The 21,938-nt window shown below is 48.1% G+C and overlaps 1 protein-coding gene across 1 annotated transcript in view; it reads left to right on the forward strand.

Moving 5' to 3' along the window:
* Window positions 1–21,938, forward strand: part of LOC142787028 (uncharacterized) — a 66,329-nt gene that overhangs the window by 30,295 nt on the left and 14,096 nt on the right. Inside the window, exons 2-3 of the mRNA XM_075884647.1 lie at window positions 10,081–10,217; window positions 10,294–10,373. Coding sequence (XP_075740762.1) covers window positions 10,081–10,217; window positions 10,294–10,373 — 217 coding nt within the window. The remainder of the gene's footprint in view (window positions 1–10,080; window positions 10,218–10,293; window positions 10,374–21,938) is intronic.

Below are 21,938 nucleotides of genomic sequence, written 5' to 3' on the forward strand. Positions count from 1 at the left end.
GAAGGAGGTTATTTGATTGGTGGCTAAAGTCAAGGAACGAGTGAAAATTAAACCCTGCACTGCAAAGTACCACTCTTAAACATCACTATTTAAAGAAAATAAAGATACATTTATTTTTGGTTCATTAAGTATTACGGCTTGGTGGCGTAAGCCACCAACTGATCTAAAGGGTACAGCCATATCAAGCCATCCATCTAACGATCGATATTGGGTTGTGAAGCCGTCTGTGAATATGTGTGTAGCATCAGGTTTGCGCAGGAATGCCTTAAAACTTGGGCGACAGTTGGCTACAAGCTGAATTACCATTTTTTCCCCGGTACGTTAGCTAGTAGTTGGCTACCACCCATAAGATATAAGGTGCTCTCATTTAGCTGTGTTTGTTTTCCAGAAAGAGTTGCTTGAAACATTTAGGTTCGTTCATCTCTTGACCTCAAATGATTCTTGTTTATTTAGAGCAGAGTATTTTACCATGCAAAGACTCATCGTGATACCTTGTGGGAAGACCACGAAAAACTGCATGAAGTAATTCAACGTGGTAAACATAGACTCCAAAAACAATCTACCACGAAGACAAATTATCCTATATAGTGCAACGGGGCCGTGACGCGTACAAAGGGAGCATACTGGATGGTCAAATGAAGCCATTTATTTAGCTGATCTTGTGGCCACGTAAAAGAAAATTCAAAATACAGCAAAACGTAGGCACTGATAGCGGCAGACAGAGCGTCGATAAATATGACAAGTGCATAAGCGCGTCGGTATTTATAAACGTTCCACCATAAGATATTCCAGCGCTATCGTCAGCTGCCACGAAAGTCCCAGAATAATTCGTAATGCTCGCAAAACGGGCCCAATTTTAACAAAATGGTCTACTACAGTCCTGAGGAGTCTGGTACACTGCAGGAATGGTTAGCGCTGAGATACGGGGCAATAACAATGTCTAAGGAAGGAATATGTGGCATTTCGACCACCCCCTCCTCCGAAAAAAGGCATCGTCCTCCTTATGCTTACAAAAGATGAAAGCACAATAATAAAATAAGAAAATAAGCTATAAGTAGTAGCCAAAACCACAGCACAAACAACAAAAATGCAATCCTTAGGTTCATTGACGCGCATGAAATGGCTTTAGGCATACTACATGGACGATTTCAGGTCATGCAAGGTGCCATTGAGATTTAGTAATGCCTTTAAGGTCAAACATGTAGTCGAGTGTGCCAAAAAGTTTATCTACCCTGTACGGTCCGAAGTACTGTCGCAGAAGTGTTTTGCTTACTCCACGTTGGCATATCAGCGTTCGCACACAACGGCGGACACTGCGGGCTGGTATTCCACAAAACTTCGTCGGAGATTGTAACAGCGGCTGTCAGTTGTCTGTTGGATGCGGAGGTGGGTGAGTTGTCAGGTTTCTTCAGCGCGCTGCAGGTAGACGATGACGTCGAGCTTTCTTCGTCAGCGACGTTGGGCAGCATGGCGTCGAGCATCGTTGCCGGGTTTCTTCCTAGACCAACTTGTAAAGCGTCACTCGCGTCATCTCCTGCACAGCCGTGTTGTATGCGAAAGACACGTATGGAAAGATGGCGCCGCTGCGCCACGGTGGTCTAGTGGCTAAGGTACTCGGCTGCTGACCCGCAGGTCGCGGGATCAAATCCCGGCTGTGGCGGCTGCATTTCCGATGGAGGCGGAAATGTTGTAGGCCCGTGTACTCAGATTTGGGTGCACGTTAAAGAACCCCAGGTGGTCGAAATTTCCGGAGCCCTCCACTACGGCGTCTCTGATAATCATTAGGTGGTTTTGGGACGTTAAACCCCACAAATCAATCAATCAAAGATGGCGTCCGATGTCTTGTGATCGACGTCAACGTGCATGGCCAGCATGTCGACGATGATCTTATTAACGCGTTAGCGTTAAAGAGCTCGTTGATTGATTGATATGTGGGGTTTAACGTCCCAAAACCACTATATGATTATGAGAGACGCCGTAGTGGAGGGCTCCGGCAATTTAGACCACCTGGGGTTCTTTAACGTGCACCCAAATCAGAGCACACGGGCCTACAACATTTCCGCCTCCATCGGAAATGCAGCCGCCGCAGCCGGGATTCGAACCCGCGCCCTGCGGGTCAGCAGCCGATTACCTTTGCCACTAGACCACTGCGGCGGGGCTCCCTTACTTTGTTACACGGCCGGTCAGGTCATTGGTTTGTAGGTGTTTGTGGTTGTCCGGCGGAGGCTTGTCTGGCTTTCTATCCCAATTTTCTGAGTTAGGTAGGCAGTAAACGCCGTACCTCTGTCGATGATGAGTACCTCTGGGGTACAATGCGAAGTACGATGTTTTCAACGAAGAACTAGGCTACCTCGAAGGCAATGCTTTTGGGCATGGCTCTGTTTTGGCGTTGCAGGTGAGGTAATCAGTAGCTACGACGATTCATTTATTTCCACACGTCGATGTTGCGAACGGACCCAGGAAGTTCATCCTGATCAAACGTTGGGCTCATGTCTGTTCCAGGTAGTTTTTAGATGCGGAAGCATCTTATACTCGCGCCTTGTAGTGCGCCGTCCGCACCGCTTCTCCAACATTCGACAGCTGACGCGCGCGCATGCGCCGTCGCGCCGTCGCCCACTCTTTCACCATCTGTGCATCCCTTCCTCCTCTACACACCGCGCGCGCTTCACTCCTCCACCATCTGTGCACCCTTCCTCCTCTACACACCGCGTTCGACATCTACAATTCTCCTGATTCTCCAGTGGACGCGCATGTGGCGTCGCGCTTCGAGAACATTCAACAGCTGACAGTGCATGCGCCGTCGTGCTGTATATATACTCAAGGTCGGCGCTCGCTCGCTCAGTTGCCGCTCGTCGGTTGGTTTGTACGGCGCGTCGACGTCCAAGGTCGCGGTGAAATGAATTCCAACGAATCCACAAACACAATGATCGACGTCCCTTCGACCAGCGCCGCCCTTTCGCATACGTGTGTACGTGTTCACTCATTTAACACCCCCTCCTACAACCACGTTAACCAATTTAGCCATCGACCCAAGTAAGTCGCAATTTAACACCCCATTTCACAACCACGTTAACCAATTTAGCCATCGACCCAAGTAAGTCGCACTTTAACACCCCGTTAACCAATTATATGCTCCGCATCCTCCTCAGTGTTCCCCCGACGGAAGCTGCGGGCAATTTTTTGTGTGCCCCGCTGCGCTTCCTGATTTGTGGGGTTTAACGTCCCAAAACCACCATATGATTATGAGAGACGCCATAGTGGAGGGCTCCGGTTATTTCGACCACCTGGGGTTCTTTAACGTGCACCCAAATCTGAGTACACGGGCCTGCAACATTTCCACCTCCATCGGAAATGCAGCCGCCGCAGCCGGGATTTGAACCCGCGACCTGCGGGTCAGCAGCCGAGTACCTTAGCCACTAGACCACCGCGGCGGGGCCCGCTGCGCTTCTTCTTGCACACTAAATTTCTGAGCGTCAGACATGGTCCCAGCAAGGCGTGCGGTGCCTCAGGGTCCGCACCCTCCAAAGCCTTCTGAGCTTCAGCCTGGTACCAGGCCAGACCAAGCACATCAAATGGAAGTTGCGGCAATCAACATCGTGACAACCCCCGGCGCAAGGCAGCAGCCTCTCACGGCTACAGGTCTAAGATATACTCCTAATTCTGCAAACCTCTCGCGACTACCTGGCCAAGACGCTCCTATGAAACGCGTTCTTGCCTCGACATCAATCTGCCTGAGGGCCCAGATGATGACTTTTTTGACATGTCGGAATCCTCCGCCACAATTACGTACATGGATGCTACCGCACCTTCTTCCAGTGGCTTGGAAAAACACGTCGATGTACCACCTAACAAACGCTGCCGCGTATTGAAGAAGTTGCACATGCCGCCTAACTCTCTGCCGGCAGAAAAGACACCTAAGCCGAACTTGACCAGTATATTTAAACCGAAAATACCCAAAGCATGTTATCACACGATGCGATCCACTTGCGTTGAAAGCAGTCTTCGAAGAAGCAGCTCCAGATGGAGTACTGCAAGTACGGCCAAATGAACGTCTGAATCTTCTGGCTGTAGATACCCGTACTACAGACGCTTCCGAACGTCTACTGAAAATCTCAAGCGTTGCAGAAGTACTTGTACAAGCCTACGAGCCACGACCGAGCAACTGCGCAGTAGGCGTCATCTAGGCAGTCCCAGTAGACCTTGATCAAGCAGACATCTTCGCTGACCTTCTTCAAAGAGCTCTCGTCACGTCTGTAACGCAGTTAGGAGCGTCAGAAAACGTCTGCATTGTGTTTGTCATGGAAAGCGCTCCTAAACACGTAATCTTAGGCCATACACGATACCGAGTGCACAAGTACATTGAGGCTCCGAGACAGTGCGCCAAGTGTCAGCGTTTCGGCCATGTTGCTGGTGCCTGCAGGCTACAGGCACGGTGTTCTCGCTGCGGTGGCAACCATGATCAATCTCCATGTGAAAATGAGGAGCCACAGTGTCCTAACTGCAAGAAAACACATCAATCTACGTCCACTCACTGCCAAAATCTCGGAAAAGAGAAGCTCATCCAAAACTAGAAGATGGAAAACAACGTTGGGTACCGAATGGCAAAAGATGCGGTACGCCGTCAACAAAAACCTCGAAGTGGTGTCCAAGCAATTATAAACACAGTAGACAAACGAAAATCAGCAAATCCGCCACGGGTCGACGAAACCACTGAGTTCTCATCTCTACCGACACGTCAATCAGGTCCGGCTCCTTCCACACGAAGGTCTCAGAAGCCTAGCTAGTCAAACGAGTCACGGGCCTCAACCTCTTGGCATGGACCACGCGAGTACAGCACTCGACAAGACAATGGAAACATATCCTCATTGCTATCCGCACTTGTGGACGCTGTACGCGGCTTTCTCGCTCCGATGTCCTCCCTGGTAGCTAAGTCTATATGAACACTGCTTGATTTTCTGTCTCCTGTTCTCGCACAATGACGTTAATGGCCCAGCCACTCAGTCGGAAGAACATTAGAGAAAAGGAAAGCATATTTAAATAAAATGCCTGCAGTCTCCGCCATCGTCTTTCCGACTTCAGACAATTTGTATACTAGCACCGCTTTCTGTTGATCGCCATCTAAGAGTCCCGAGTGTGCACCGGCATACGTCTTTGAGGATACACCATCACAGTCTCATCGACCGGAACGGATGTCAGCAGAGTTCTTTTAGCTGTTCGCAACGATTTAACTTTCAATTTTTCCCCATATCAGCTAACGCATCAAATGAATATTCTGCAGGGACAATGAAGATGGACACTGGTATTTACGGTTATTGCGGCATACATACCACCTCAAACCACATTTGATGTGGACAGACTACAGGACATAATAGATGGAACACCTGGACCTGACATACTAACCGAGGGCTTCAATGCACATCACGTAGCCTGGGGCGGTAGGAGAAGTACAGTGCGTGGTAGACGCCTTTTCGACATCGCTCATTCAAACAACCTGGTGAATAATACTGATGGGCGGCCAGCCTTCGTTAGGAACGACCGATTCAGCATCCTGGACGTCAACATGACCTCCACCTGCCTCATATCTACGGCGACCTGTTTTGATGATACCGAAAGTCATGGGAGTGACCACTGCCCACCTACATCTCATTGGGCTATCCTACGCTAAACACAAAGCGAAGGAGGATTTGGTGCACTGACTGGAAATCATATAACTTTGCAGTCGAAGACGCAGAGCCATCTGAAATGACGTATGAGGAATTAGTGGCTGCTCAGAATCGAGCGAACCAAAGCAGCACCAAGCATCTAGAACCACCTCAAATTCACTCAATGGTCGACGTGGTGTATGAGAGGCTGCGGGCTATTCATTGCGGATCTGCGAGACGTGCTCACAGGACATTGTCTGCTGATGACATTCGTGAGTCCAAGCGAATACAAAAAAGTGAATGGAATGCCACCTGGACAAGCTAGATAAGAGGCAATGGCGGCTTTTTTGTTCCAAACTAAACCCAAGAAAGCCCCTGTTGAGAAAATGGAGTATTGTTCGTAGCCTGAAAACCCCACTGACCAAACTGCATCTATTCAGCTCAGATGCTTTGTCTCGTAACAGAAGCGAGTTAAACACGGTGAAGGCTTTCTTCTCTAAGATCACTGCAGCGGCTATAGCAACGTTACCTCGTGCATCACGACAAGTTTCAACGCCGTCAAGCATCATTGAGGTAGATGAACCTTTTACTATCATGGAATTTCTTGGTGCTTTGGCACTGATGAACAAGGCGTCATCTCCTGGACCTCATTGCGTCAGCCACGCTGAGTTAACCCATTTAGGCGACAAGGCAAAGGTGCGTCTAGTTGCCATATTCAATGCCAGCTGGGAGAGTGGCCGTCTTGAACCTTTCTGGAAACGAGCCCATGTAATTCTTATTCTAAAGCCAGGCAAGCCTCCAACGGAACTCGTCTCCTATCGCTCCATTGCTCTTCTCAGCTGCGTAGGAAAGCTCATGGAAAAAATGGTGTCGATACGCCTGGAGTGGTTGCTGATAAACAATAATGCATACCCCCAACAAATGTCTGAATTTAGAAAGTACGCAGCAGCATTGTCAATGTAATGAATCTCATTATCTGCGTAAAGTTGAGCAAAGCAGCCGGCAACAACATTATCAGTGTATTCCTCGACGTCAAAGGAGTGTTTGATAACGTGACTCATGAGTCTCTCCTACACGCCCTGAAGTCATTAGGTGTAGGAGGTCGTATGTATCGCTGGATTTTGGACTACCTCAGAGACAGGACAGTCTACATGTCCACAAAAGAAGGTGACACAACTCCACACACAGTGCACCAAGGAGTTCCCCAGGGCGGTGTCCTCAGTGCGACCTTGTTGAACATTTCTCTCATCGGGCTAGAGAAGTGCATCCCAGCATCGGTAGAAATGTCCCTCTACGCGGATTACATTTGTATATGGAGCAGTGGTCGAAACAGACGTGTTCTACAAGCAAGATTGCAGAAAGCTCTGAACTCCATCAGAAAATTCTTGCTCGAACGAGGTCTGACGATGTCACGAGAAAAGTGTGCCACCATTGCTTTTACGAGGCGTGATGTCTCGAGCTACACATTGAAACTAGCTCATTCTCTCATTCTTTACGTGACAAATTGTAAGTTTCTGGGAGTGACAATCGACCGCCTGACTCCCCGCGTTCGGATATTAAAGGAGAACGTTGCGTCATAAGCGAGCACCTATCGCTTACTAACAGGCGATGCCGATGGCTGTACCGTTAATCCTATGTTACAAATGTATACCGCTCTCTGCGAAGGTCTTCTATGTTAGCATTCCTGCGATGCATGGAATTTCTCGAACGAACATACAGGCACTGAATGGAGTTCAGAAACAAGCCCTGAGGGTGTGCCTTGGCCTACGAAAGAACACATCAGGCATCGAAACTCTTGCAGAAAGTTGGCGCCTTTCTGCTCCTGTTGTTCTGCAGCAAGAGTTTCTTCGAGTCTACTTGCGTTATCCCACCTGAGCGCCGGATCCTCCTCTTGCTTCAGACAGTAGCCCTTGGTGGAGCGTCCTCCCACTACACTATCAGAGAGCATCAATGCACGCAGAACCATCGTGGAAATCTCCTTCGTGGAACAGAGTCACTTTAGTGCCTGGGTTCAAGAGCAAAAGACGCACGTCTGAACCAGCACTAAGACATTTCACTCTAGAGAATTTGTAAAACTGTTACAGAGCTCACCGCTATATTTACACTGATGGCTCTGTTACGTCTACGTCATCCGCCATTGGCGTCTAGATTCCATCTGCCAATGTCACCATCTCTACCACTCTCAGTCACTGCACCTCATCTACAGCCACTGAACAGGCTGCACTGCGGGCTGCCGATAAATACATCATTGACCAAATAGCCGAGTCCTGGGCTATCTTCACTGACTCAAGAGCAGCACTGCAGTCGCTGAGATCTGCATGCACACAGGACCAACTCGTCATGGACATCAAACGCTTATGCAAGAAAGCATGTGACCTCCATTATCACACTGTTCTGCAGTAGATACCTGCCCACTGCTGAATACAAGGCCACGTCTGTGCTCATGACGCTGCCAAAGCCGGACATGACACTTCAGCAGAAATCGTCGAAATACCTTTCTCGTGGCAGACGTAGTGTCAGCACACGCCTGGCGCCTCCAACGATTCCTCTGGACAGACCCTAGCCGACAGTCTGGGCCTCTGTACATGATTGGTTCATCGTGTGACTTCAGGATGCCGCGAAATCTCAACAGGCAAGATGAAACGTGTTTATATCGCATCTGATTAAACGTTGCTTATACGAACTACTTCAGAAACAAAATTGGACTGTCCGACTCAGCATTTCATGCCCATTGTAACGTCGTTGAAGAAATCATTCATGTCCTCTGTGAATGTACGAAATACGCATCAGAGAGACAGTCTCTGAAGATGGCCTGAAATCTGTAGCAGGACACAAATTTGGAGCTAAAAAATATTCGAGGCTCATGGCAGAACACCTCCAGTGCGTTTGACTCTACAAAAGCGCTACTGACGTTCTTAGGGGCCACAGGCTTGAACGAAACGTTGTAAATAGTGCAGTGCGTGTGAGGGGCTTTATGTGTTATGTGACTTTATGCGTGTACGTAACTGTATGTGTTGTGTGTTTATCATTGTATATATCACTGTCATCACACGGCAAGTGGAGTAGCCTGTCGGGTCAAAAGCCAGGCAAACATCTCCAGCTTCCCGTTAAAATTATCCTGTCTCTGTCTCTTCATGTTCATTCCACTACAGCTCAAGACTTCATCCGGTGAAGATGGCATGGTCTGCACCTCTGCGCATCCTATTCGTGTTTATGCTGGTAAATGATCGAACCTCCACAGGGTGCCATCTGGAATCGCATAGTGCGCCACCTCTTGAATCGCATAGTTCGTTTGCACTGTGAATACTTGGCACTTAGAGAAACTCGAATATTGGCGACAATTAACACACGCTAAACAATGATGTACTTACCAGGAAAATGAAGTAGTTATGAGCGAATTTATTGAAACAAACCACCCACTCGTCCATCACTTTGTTTGCAATGCGTAATTTTGTATCAACGCTAATACCTGTCGTACGTCGTCTGCATCCCCCGGGAAGTGATACAGAATGATACGATGCCATGTTTTCACTGCAATACTACGCAATGTGGCAGATATTAATAGTGTCTGAATGTTGCTCTTTCTTTTTCAGGAATGCGCATAAACGAACTATGTGGCTTCTTCTCAACAAGCACATTGTGCACGTAACATATCTCCTTTAAATATTGACCCTGTTAGCGGCACTTCCAGTCGCGGTCTCGAGGTGGCGAGCGCTCAGTAGGAATCGCGAATAATTTTGAGAGGAGTATTGGCAGCAATAATTGGCCGAGTGCGCAATATCCCACTATTGGATCAAGACAGTTGGCATCGATTGGTGGCGGTGCCATTTCATCCTCGATGCACCTATGCTCGGGGACAACTTTCTGTGGCTATGAAGGGAAGTCTACGGAGCGAACGTGGGCTTGTGCCACCACTGTATAATTTAGTGCCAAGAGTACGCCCGTGTTTTCCGCATGAAAATAACAAAAAAAAGCAACAGCATTTGCTACTGGATGCTGTTTATGAAGAGACGCTGCACGCACCGAGGAGACATTATTATCTGTCGTGACTTTCTGAAAAGTCGCTTCGCGTTTTTTGTGCGCCTGAGACTATCGTACGTTTCGCGTGCACATTACAGCCAGATGGACGTCTTCATCATTAGCTAAGCGAGCGCCACCATCCAGCTAATCCGACGACTCGCCGAAGGTACGTGTGTTGAATTTCACTTACAAATAGCTGTACAAGCAGACGCATGAAATTATGTGCAGTGGGATTAACTGAACACTGCCATTATCCCCCAAAGAGGAGTAGTAGCTTCACTCCCGTATCTTTCCCTTTTCTGCCACTGAAAGTTATACCCGAGTATAAGAATCAGTCTACATATAGGAACACAATCCTTTGTAATAATAAAAATGCGAGGTATTCATCATATGTTAATGCGCTATTTTCTTGTTTCAGTTCATGAATACAAGTCTTGAAATTTGGGTTTTGAACACAACCCAACAAAATCCCCATAATTGCCAGAAAGACTTGCCGTACAACATGACAGGAAACACCACCTTTTTTTTTCGATCACATGAAGAAGGCCATAACATGTAAGGGGGTAAACCAGTTGTAATAATTCTCGCTTTTTGATTCTGGCACAAAAGCGACTTTCATTGTTTTTTACAGCACAAATGAAAGCCTTGCCGGACATTTTGAAAAGTTTGCTGGAACAGAAAAAGTTTATAACCAAATTGCTCTTTCTGGTGGTGAGTGTTCATTATAAGATATAGTTTCCCGCTTAGCAAATTGTAGTAAGCATTGCATAAAGTTGATTACGGCCATTTCATCATTAGTCGTCAAGGTACGTGTCACAATTACCGGAAGGGTTAAGAGATAGCTCTCTAGTATTAACATATAAACGAAATCAAAGAAATAGCTTTTTCCAACGGGGAAATCAATGCACGCAAAGGCTGATGTTTGGTGGGCACATTCACGTGACGCTGATGTCCGCCCAACCGCTCGACCGCCCGCCCGCCCGCCCGCCCGCCCGCTCGATGGATGGATGGATGGACGAACAGATGGACGTCCGTCCCTCCGTCCGTCCGTCCGTCCGTCCGTCCGTCCATCCATCCATCCATCCATCCATTCATCCATCCATCCATCCATGTATGTCGTTTTTTGGATAGACGATGCTACAGCTTAAAAAAAATCGGTAGGTCACACGCACTATAAAAATCGATGAAATGCGAAGCGCCAGTAAAAGAGCTACATACATTGCTTAGTTTGTCCTTGAGGCAAATAAAGTCATTCTTGTCATAAGATTTATTTTATGATATATGGCATATTTGGAATGCACTCATGCATGTACAATCTGGCATACATAATGGTAATGTAACATTTGTTGTGGTATATGCAACGAATCACATGTTATTCATGTTCGTAATGCACTATTTTTGTGTTATAGCAGTTCATTATTTATCCTATAGTGAAACGGCCTCAAGCATATCATGAGCATGTCATTTAGAGCATTGTGTAACATGACATTCACGTCGTATTTTGATTACTTTGTTTTTTATCAATGCAGCAATACTCCCGCGAGCCCACCATGAGTTGGGCTGGAAATTATGGTACACATGACTATCGTGTCAGTGTTTTCATGCTAATACCTGTCATTTATATTTGCCATTCATTCACGTTGTGGAATATGTTACTTATTTTAGTGTATATGGAGTCTGTGAACAGGCCTCGAGCACACCATCAGTGTGGCATATTGTAAAACGCAATCGAGATTTTCATGTTACCCTGTGTCATTCATGTTCGCCCTACACTCACCTCACGCAATACCAAATTTGGTACATGTAAAGCTAGTGAAACGGCCATGAGGGCAGTCTGAGTCGGGCGTATACACATCATCTCATGCATGACATACGTGTGATAATTTTTATTTCATCAGCTGTCATATATGTTTTCCTACACTGACCTCACGCAGTACCAAGTTTGGTTCATGTCAAACTAGAAAAACAGCCACGAGTGCAGCCCGAGTGTGGCACATAAATCATCTCGTATATGACATAGTGCGGGGATTTTAATTTTGCGACCTGTTAGATAGGCTCCCCGTACAATGATGTTACGCAATTTCACATTTCGTACATGAAAAGCTGCCGTAACGACCGGGAGCGCTGCCTGAGTGTGGCGTGTAAGTCATCTCGCACAAGACATACGTGTGAGGATTTTTATTTTATTGCGATAGAAATTATATGAACTCTCGACTGAATTTCGCCACCGGCGTCGGCATCCATGTCATACACCGTATATGTATACGTAATTGAAATTTAACGTTTCAGCTGATGCTTTATTCACGCAACAGCAAGATGGCACTGATTATGAAGAGGAATGGGCTGAAGACTGATGATGGTTAGTGACAGATGAAGAAGATGACGTCCAATGAATTCTTACACTAATTTCCCCCGTCGACGGAAGCTGCCAGCCTGGCCGCGAATTACGCTGTGGAATGCATACAATAGGGCTTGAGACGTTCAACGTGCACAATCTCTGTCCCGCGGCAGCATTGGTCAGTGGGGGTATGAACAGGTGTGACACGGTAGTTCAACGGTGAGGTCTGTTTGACAACTTTGTAGGGGCTAAGATAGCGGGACTCAAACTTCTCGCATGAGCCAGGCGTTCGCGCAGGAGTCCACAGAAGTACATCATCGTCAGTGCGGTGGAGAACGACGCGGTGAGTGGCATCGCAACAATGTTTGCGATCTTCTTGGCTAGCTTCGGTGTTTACGCGGGAGAGACGACGGCATTGAGCAACACGGGACAGAAACTGGTCGCAAACAAATGGTGAAGAGTTGACGGGGCCAAAAAAGAATGAAACGTCGAGTGGTGATGCCGGTTGGCGTCCGTATACTTGGAAAAATGGAGAATAGCCTGTGGTTCGATGAACGTATGTATTAAATGCATACGTGACAAAGGGAAGTATGTCATCCCAATTGCGATGGTCCGGTCGGATATACATGGACAGCATGTCACACAGCGTGCGATGAAATCTTTCCGTTGAGCCATTGGTTTGCGGGTGATAGCTAGATGGTGTTTTATGAACTGTTTTCGATGCTTGAAGAACTTCACTGAACGTGCTTGAAAGAAATGCCTTGCCCCGGTCGCTCAAAGGAACACGAGGGGCTCCGTGATGTAGGTAAACAGCATTCAAGAAGAAAGTTGCTACTTCCGAAGCAGTTCCTGAAGTGATTGAGGCCGTCTCAGCGTACCGGGTCAAGTGATCAACGGCGGTGACGATCCATCTCTTGCCGTCTGATGTAGTAGGAAGGGGCCCGAAGAGGTAAATTCTGACGACAGAGAACGGCTCTGATGGACAAGGAAGTGGTTGTAGGGTCCCGACTGGAGCAGTAGTGGGCCGCTTGTGGTGTTGGCAAAGTGTGCACGAGGCAATATATTTAGCTACCGTCGTAGAATGACCTGGCCAGAAGAATCGGCTGCGGATGCGTTCGTATGTTTTGTAGTAACGCAAGTGTGCTGATGTCGGGTCGTCGTGGGAAGCGCGCATAACTTCAGTGCGTAGTGCGCGTGGAACAACGGGAACCCATCGGTGGTCTTCCGGGTGGAAAATGTATCGATTTAGCGCATCGTCCTCCAACTTGAATTGTCGGAGTTGTTTCCGGAGCCTGGCATTAGGGGAAGATGAAGCGCCGGTAAGCCGACCGATGATGTCACTGCAATAAGAATTGGCTCGCTGGTGAGTAGTAAGTACTGACGGACGGGTGGATGAAGGTAGGGAAGAAATGGACGATATCGACGTGGCGTTCTCCATGTAGCCAATTTGACAAGGGGATGTGACGTGCGCCGAAGACTGTGGCAAAGGGCATCGTGACACATCGTCGGCATCTTGGTGTTGTCTTCCAGCCTTGTAGATGACGTCAAAGTCATAAGATTATAATCGGAGAATCCAGCGGTAAAGTCGTCCCGACAAGCTTTTGTTTGTGGACAACCAGCAAAGAGCATGGTGGTCTGTCACTACAGTAAAGTGTCGACCATGTAGTTGCGGACGAAATTTTTGGATGAACCGGACAACAGCCAAGCACTCTTGTTCGGTTATCGAGTACCTCTTCTCTGCAGAGGTCACAGTGCGGCTTGCATACGTGACAACTTTCTCGCGAAAAGCATGGTCGCGCTGGAGGAGTACGGCGCCAATTCCTTGTCCACTAGCGTCAGTGTGTAATTTCGTAGGTGCCTTGTCATCAAAATAACAAAGCACCGGTGGGGATGTAAGTGCCTGCTTGAGGTCTTGAAATGAGACTTCGCATATATCATTCTAATCGAAGGAACCGGTACTAGCAAGGAGCTTGTGGAGAGGAGCAGCAATAGTGGCAAAGTTGCGAATGAAGCGGCAAAAGTACGATGCGAGTCCAAGGAAACTGAGTAGTTCTTTGGAACGAAAGGGTCGCGGAAAGTTGAGGACTGCAAAAATTTTCTCCGGATTGGGCTGGATGCCATCTTTACTGACGAGATGTCCTAGAATTTTATAGCTGTGTTGCCAAAATGGCACTTCTTTGTGTTGAGTTGAAGTCCAGCATTGGAGAGACATGTAAGCACTTGATCTAGGCGTTGCAGATGATCAGCAAAAGTGGAAGAAATCACGACGATATCATCGAGGTAGCATAGGCAAGTTTTCCACTTGAGGCCACGAAGAACAGTGTCGATCATCCTTTCAAATATGGCGGGAGCATTACATAGGCCGAATGGCACTACATTAAACTCGTAAAGACCGTCCCGTGTGGAAAAGGCGGTCTTTTCTTTGTCTGCTTCTTCCATTGGTATTTGCCAATACCTAGATCGAAGGTCAAGGGTGGAGAAGTATTGGGGCCTTGCAATGAGTCAAGTGCATCCTTTATACGGGGCATCGCATATACATCCTTTCGGCTAATCTTGTTGAGCGCACGCTAATCAACACAAAATCGTACCGATCCATCCTTTTTTGTACCAACACAACGGGCAATGACCAAGAACTGGTAGAGGGTCGTATGATGTTTCTTTTTAGCATATCGGTCACGTTCTCCACGATGAGTTCGCGCTCGGCCAAGGAGACTCGGTAGGGACGACGGCGTACAACAGTCTGACCCTCAGTGTCGATGCGATGATGCGCAACTGTGGTCTGTCCTACTGCCGAAGCATTGGCGTCGAAGGAGGCCTGGTGTTTCGTTAACAAATTTAGCAACGCCTCACGTTGAGAAGCAGAAAGGTCAGGATTTATCCCGTGGGCAAAAGAGCAGGAAGTAACAGACTGGGCCTGTTGTAGCTGAGCTGTCAAGGCGTCAAAAGAGACCGAAAATACCGGTTGGGTATCTACATAACATGACACTGCAGAACCTTGAGGTAAGAGGACATGCTCTGGGGTAGGATTCAGGCCAAGGATTATCGCATCACTGTCTTTGAACCGCAACAGGCTGGAGGGGACTACAAGGCCGCGAGCTAGACAGCTGCTGGAAGGGGTGATAAGGACGTCACCATTGGCAATATTCGGAGAAGTGATGGTGATGAGTTGCTCCTAACCCAGGAACAGTATGAATTCAGAAGCTGTGAAGAAACGCAATGGTTTTTTGTCGACGCGTTCGTTGCAGTTATCGGTCTCAGTCATTTCGACTACACGTTGACGGAAAGAAATTAATGCAGATGCTGATCAGAGAAAGCCCCAACCTAAAATTAGTTCATGAGCACATGAAATTAAGACAGCGAAGGCGATGTGATGACGAATACTATCAATGAAGACACGCGCTGTACATTGGGCCGATAGTCTAATTATTGCTCCATTGGCCCCAATCAAAGATGATCTAAGTTAGGTGTCTTCACGTTCCGCAATCGAGAACACAATTCGGCATGCATAACTGAAATAGTTGCTCCCGTGTCCACCAAAGCCAACACCCGCACACCTCGCACAGTTACCAAGATCATGTTTGACGGTCGTTCAGGAGGACTTGGGCCATTTCACTGCGGTGCAGTTTTCCCTCCAAAAACTGCACTGTTTAGTTTTCCGATCGCTGGGCAGCCAGTCGAGAGACAGGCCGAAGTGGTGAAACAGACTGTCGGAGTGGCGAAGGGGAGCGTGGTCGGGATGCACGTGTATTGTTGGTCGTGTTGGAAATGCGCACAGGAGACGGTGATCGGTGGTTGGAAAGACTTTCGGCAGAACGGTAGTAACCTCGAGCACATGTGTAGTCTCGTTCAAAAGCAGCACATCCACGACGTTCATCTTACTGCCGACGTCTACAGACCCGGGAAATGTGTCCTCGAATTCCACAGTAGTAGCAAATAGACCATGGGGCCCACCAGGAAGAATGGTAGGTTGGGTTCGATGGACGCGTGACTAGAGGTGCGAGATGTTCGTGATCAGGCACATGTGGTAGTACTTGAGACGGCGAGGGTTGCATTGAAGCGATCTGTGCATAAGAAGCGGGTTGGGGGCATGGTGGAGTACGGTAAGTGCTTTGAAACGCTGGCATTTCTTCCCCAATAATGCCACGCAGATCGATAGAGGCGGGTTGAGCGGGAACGTTTTTAGAAGGAGGCAAACTGTAGGCTTGCAATTGCTCACGAATTATGGCTCGAATGATGGATCGGAGCTCCATACTGTTTGCCGGGGGGTTCTCGGAGAAGTCGGGTCGTAGGTGGATTGTCTTCAAGGTATCAAGCCGCTGGTATACAGAGACGACGTCGGAAACCATCGAAGGCTTGTGCGCGACGAAGGCGTTGAAAGTGGTAGGTCCAATACCCTTCAGAATGTACCGGACACGATCACTTTCTGGCATGGTGTCGTCGATACGGCGGCAAAGTGCAAGCACATCCTCAATATAGGAAGTGTAGGACTCACCACAATGATGAACGCGTTCTGCCAGTTTCTTGCGAGCAACTTCTGAACGGACGGTCGGTGTGCCGAAAATGCGTCGGAGCTGGTCTTTGAAGAAAGACCAGTCGCGGAAGTCGCTCTCATGATTCAGGAACCACGTCTTGGCAACCTGAGAGACGTAAAACTGGACGCGTGCTAATTTCGATGCCTCGTTTCAGTTGTTGTAGACACCTACATGGTCATAGTTGTCGAGCCAGTCATCGGCATCTTTACCAGGCAGACCGGAGAAGATTGGAGGCTCCCGAGGGGGGTTGTTGACCGGGCTATGGTTGGCGGCTTGTGGGTGTTGCCGGCGGGTGGTTCAGTTGGGCTTGCTCTTGCGCCATGGTGCTCTGCTGGCGTAAGCGACGTCCCGAACGGAGCTCCAGGAGCTGGCTTTGGATGGAGAGAGGTCGAAGAGATCGGGAAGCAACTTCCACCGCTTGAAATACAATGGTTCAACTGACGCTTTATTCAAGCAACAGCAAGATGGCGCCGATTATGAAGAGGAACGGGCTGAAGACGGATGATGGTTATTGACAGATGAGCAAGATGACGTCCAATGAATTCTTACAGTATTTATATATGTGAATACGCGAGAAAGAAAAAAAATTTTGAAAAAAGCACTTCAGAGCACGGAATCGAACGCGGGATCTCTGCGACTTAATAGCGATGCGTCCACCCCTGAGCCACCCCGGAGAACGCTCTTCACCATTCAAACGGCAAGCTATTTATATGTACCACTTACCGCTGCGGTGTTTTCGGCATTACCAGAAAAATGGCGCAGTGAGCGCACGTCATCACAACGCGCAGCTGTGCCCACTCTGAACTCCTACGCGTACTTTGCCCGGTTTAGAGAAGATATGCGACGCTCCCTCACGCGCCCTTACCTCGCGGTGGCGAAGTGGGGATGATCTCACAACTTGGCTGGCCTCGGGCTTTACGTGGAAATATTCTGCTGCAGTTACGGGGCGCACAAAGGTTACTGCAATCATTGTAGTCTCCGTTCGAGAAAAGCGCGCGCTTTTCAGACTCAGTGAATTAACAAATTAGACGCTTATTCACGTGCATCCGTACCTGTGAGTGCGTTTCGTGCATGATTTGTGCACGACAAACGTGGGGCATGTTTCGATCTGCTTACTATTCTGCGCGTGACCTTTCAAATCGTTGCTATCGCGTTCATTGCTTCACCTTTGCGGCAAAGCTGGGACTGTTCTATCACCGGTCATATATGTTTGTTCTTTATTCGCCTCACGCTGTACAAAATTTGGTACATGTAAAGCTAGCGAAGCGGCCACAAACCATGAGGAGGTCACGTAAGTTTTGTCGTACATATATGACATATACGTTATAATTTTCGTGCCGCGACCTGTCATTTATGTTGGTCGCACCATACAGCCACGTCACAACAGCCACGTCACAATAAACAACATCTAATTTATTGATCAGGAATTTACTCTTAAGTGCACACTAAAGAACAAAACAATTTTTCACCTATACGTAAAGTCCAGTTTCACAATGCCAAAACACACTTAATACCGCGACACGGTGCCTGGTAAACGACAAAAAGTGAGAATAAAAAGTGCGGTTCTAGATGCCATCATTAAATTGCGCACAAAAAACCATAACATCATTTGTTTCGAATGTGTTTACTCGGTCCCATGTAGACTCTAATCAATGAAATTAAGCACGTTGTAATATATGTGTGTCAATGACCTATACTTCGTTTTCAAGCTGTTGGCAGTGCAGCCAAAAGTAGTGCTCTCTTTTTAAATCAGGGCTGTACGGGCACAGATAATACTACCTTCAATATTTTTAACAATCCAGTTTTTTAAAGCTACACCCCAAAATTTAAAACAGTGTTACGATGGCTTTTTAAAAGCGTGGAAAGCGTTTTATTACCAATAAAATTAAAGAAGGAAGGTCGCATGGAGACATCTCTGCAGAAGCTTGCTGTGAGGTGGTGATGTGCCGTCATTCAAAAACATGATGTCACCCGATTTTGGGTGCTAGGCAGGATCAGCCGAGTTTCACCCGAATTTCACGAAACTATGGATCTTTCCGAGCTCTGGCGACATTCCCTTTTGAATGAGCCAACACTACGAAAAAATCAAATCCACTCTTTCAAGCACTGCGTTTTATTGGCTACGATGAAACCAGTCTTTGAGTCAAGGATCGTCGACTAAGTTCGACAGTGTCATCAAACCTGAGGCATCGTCTTTCATTTGTTTGTCGTTCTGCTGATTGCAGAAGTGCACCCATGCAATGAGATTGTCAGAGTGTTTCGTGATGACATTTTTAGAGGCACAGGCTGTTTGGATTTATTTTGAAGATTTTATAGCCTGCACAAAGCCTGTTTTAGAATAATGAGCATAGTGGCCTCTGAAATTAGTACCGGTCGAGCGTCGTATTGCGACCTCAGCTGAATCTGGGGCTATGCGTGAATAATCATACTCAGCCCGTACATTCCAGCGCACTGATAGGGCGGTGCGTGTATTCTTCATTGTCACCAGGCGCTAGCACCCGAGCACGTTGGCCGGCTAATTAGCTATCTGGGTGGATAGTATACTTGGCCTGTTAGGCCATGGCAAGCTTTTTCCAAGTTACTTACGGCAAGTCATGGTAAAACTAAGGAAGGGGCATATCAAGGGAATGGCATACCAGGCCTGTGCCCCCTTCCCGAACTTTTTCGCCATGGCATAGAGAACAAAAATAGACCATATCAAGGGGTCCCTTCCCAAAATCGAAGAGGTGCATCCCCCCTCCTACGAAAATCAATTCTGGCTATGTGTCTGGGCCGAGGTAATTACGCCACATCTTAAGAAGACCATGCTAATGAAGCCATGTAAAACTAAGACAAGGTCAAAGAACGCCTGCTACATGACGGGCTGGCTAAGCCTTGCTAATTAAATTGACGTTACTCATGAGCTCGCAAAATAAAATCCTGCTAATCAGCCTTGAAACTAAATAAAATTTGATATTGCGCTAATCAGGATTACGCTTAGTAGCACCTTACTAGTCACGGCCTTGCGAAAGGCACCCGATATATTTGTTCTTCAATTGAAATCTTACCAACGAAGACAAAACATCCCAGTGCAATGATCACGAAGCCTTACTTCATCTTTATTAGCACAAGGTCGTTAGGTCTTATTAGTACAATCGAAATTGAGACAGAGCTGATGCGGTCTACACTGCGAAGACGACTAAGCGCATGAGTAGACGGCCAACTTAATAAGCTGCAAGAAGCTAGGTTATACCGAGCTCTTCTATGGCTCCAGCCTTGCAAAAGTTGTGCAAATTGACCAAATAAATTTATATGCAAGAAAGCTGCCGCTCACCGTGCACCGCCTCGAACACTTGACATTCGCACCGGCGCCATCACATTCACGAGTTGAACTGGTGCCTTCTCAGAATCAACGAGTTTGTATCCTAGTTCAGGCGTCCATCAGTGTGATTGACAGAGGCCCGCGGCAAAGATCTGGTGCTCCCATCACGTTTGCTCTTGCCGAGGAGCAGTGTTCACGTCAAGCGTCAGGATCCATCTATCAGCTTTATCGCGCAGACTATGCACACACGCTCGCAAATGTAAAAGTGATGACATCCCATGGTTACCATGTCTCGCTTTCAATTTCACTGCGCTCACGACGTATCCAATCACGGCCGCGTTTCCGCTATGATGCGAGAGCACTGGTGACCACCTGTCCTTATATTTATCTGCAATACTTGATAGAAGCGATACGAGCAGCACGAGAGTGCTGCGTGTACAGCCTTGTTGCCCTCGAGAGTGGAATTTTCCATGCTGTTGGTGAAACTAAATAACGTGTACAAAAGACAACAAACGTCCACGATAACGCCTGCGGGAAGTGCGTGTTGAGTTGGCAAAAAGATAGCATAATAATCACGCTAACGTCGCTGCCTTCTTAAAATGATAGGGAGCTTTAGAATACCATTTGCGAGCGTTGTGGGCGTTCCGGGCAAAGCGGGTGCCTTAAGAGCTTTAGAATAGCGTTTGCCCTGCTGCGAACCGCAACGCACGGTCACAGCGACACCGTAGCCTCGAAACCAGCGCTTGCGGGCCAGATGCGGGCCGCCATCACCGCAAGCAATTTCGGATTTTCTGCGTGGGGTCCGCGAACGCGAACGCCGACTCACGTTACGACACATGCGTAGTGGCAGCGACCACACCGCAAGGGCTCGCGGTGCGCTATTCTAAAACTCTCTATGACTCAGTGATGGCACTGACGTGTTCGCATGCGGTGTTTCTTTGATAATTTTCGCGAATTTCCCAGGTGAGTTTTTCACGACACGTGGGTCCCTGTGGCCATTTTTATCAACGCCTCTATTCCGTGCTCCACTCTGTCTTTATTCCATGGCCGCCGCAGAGGAAACTCAGAAAGCTCGTCTGCCAGACAACCTCGAATGATCCTTCATAGCACCCTTGGTTGTGTCTCTGGAAGTCAGTCAGTCAAGGAACTTTATTTGGTCCTGAGAAGACGAGAATTCCCCCGTCAGGGAGTACTGTCTGGGGGCCCCACCCACGATGGCGCCGGGAGGTTAAAGATCTCGGCGACTTCGCGGGCTCTCTCTGGACAGCCCTTAGCTGCTGGTCCTTTGCGGAGCTGGCGATAAGCTGGAGCCAGTCTTCCTCAGTGGAGGGAGACCCTGAGCCTCCGTGCAAGTCGTGACACTGCCACAGCATGTGCTGGAGGGTGCGCCTCAGATGACCACAGCACGGACAGCGTGGGCCTACACCATCTACAAATTTTGACCAAATAAACGGACATGGATACGTGTTTGTTTGTAACATTCGCAGGGTAATTGCCTGAGGTCTTTTTAGGTGTGGGTGTGGAAGCGGAAACTTCCGACGTCCCAGTTGATAGTGCTTACAGACCTCGTTGAAAATGAGAACAGGGCCCCTTTGCCACTGCCCTCCCTCAGCCTCCGAGTGCCCACTTCCGGCACGGTGTGTGAGACCTTGCGCCTGGGAGTGTGCAAGTTCTTTGGCGTTTGGGATAGTTTCGTGAGCATCACTGCACACATGACCAGGGAACCGAATTATACCCTTTTTGCCTGTCCAAGGTACCGCAGAGAAAACGCGAGTGGCTTCTTTGTACACCGAGTTTTTCATAAATGCTCTAGTGGTGGCTAGCGAGTCCGTGTAAATAGTGGAACGGTTCGTAGTGGCCTTGACAATGGCTACTGCCACCTGTTCGGCTTTGGTCAGCATAGGAATTTCTGAGCGTAAGTGATGTCAGCAGCTCGCCCCGTAACGACGTAGCTGCTGAAACAAAGTGATTGGAAGCTGCGTATTGCGCTGCGTCAACAAAGGCGACGTTGTCCTCAATCATAGGCGCTGGTCGAAGAAGGGCTCTGGCCCTTGCTTTGCGTCTGCCGCAGTTTTATTGGGGGTGCATATTTCTAGGTACCTGAA

Source organism: Rhipicephalus microplus, unplaced genomic scaffold, assembly GCF_043290135.1.
Source record: "Rhipicephalus microplus isolate Deutch F79 unplaced genomic scaffold, USDA_Rmic scaffold_42, whole genome shotgun sequence".
Classification (NCBI taxonomy): Eukaryota; Metazoa; Arthropoda; class Arachnida; order Ixodida; family Ixodidae; genus Rhipicephalus; species Rhipicephalus microplus.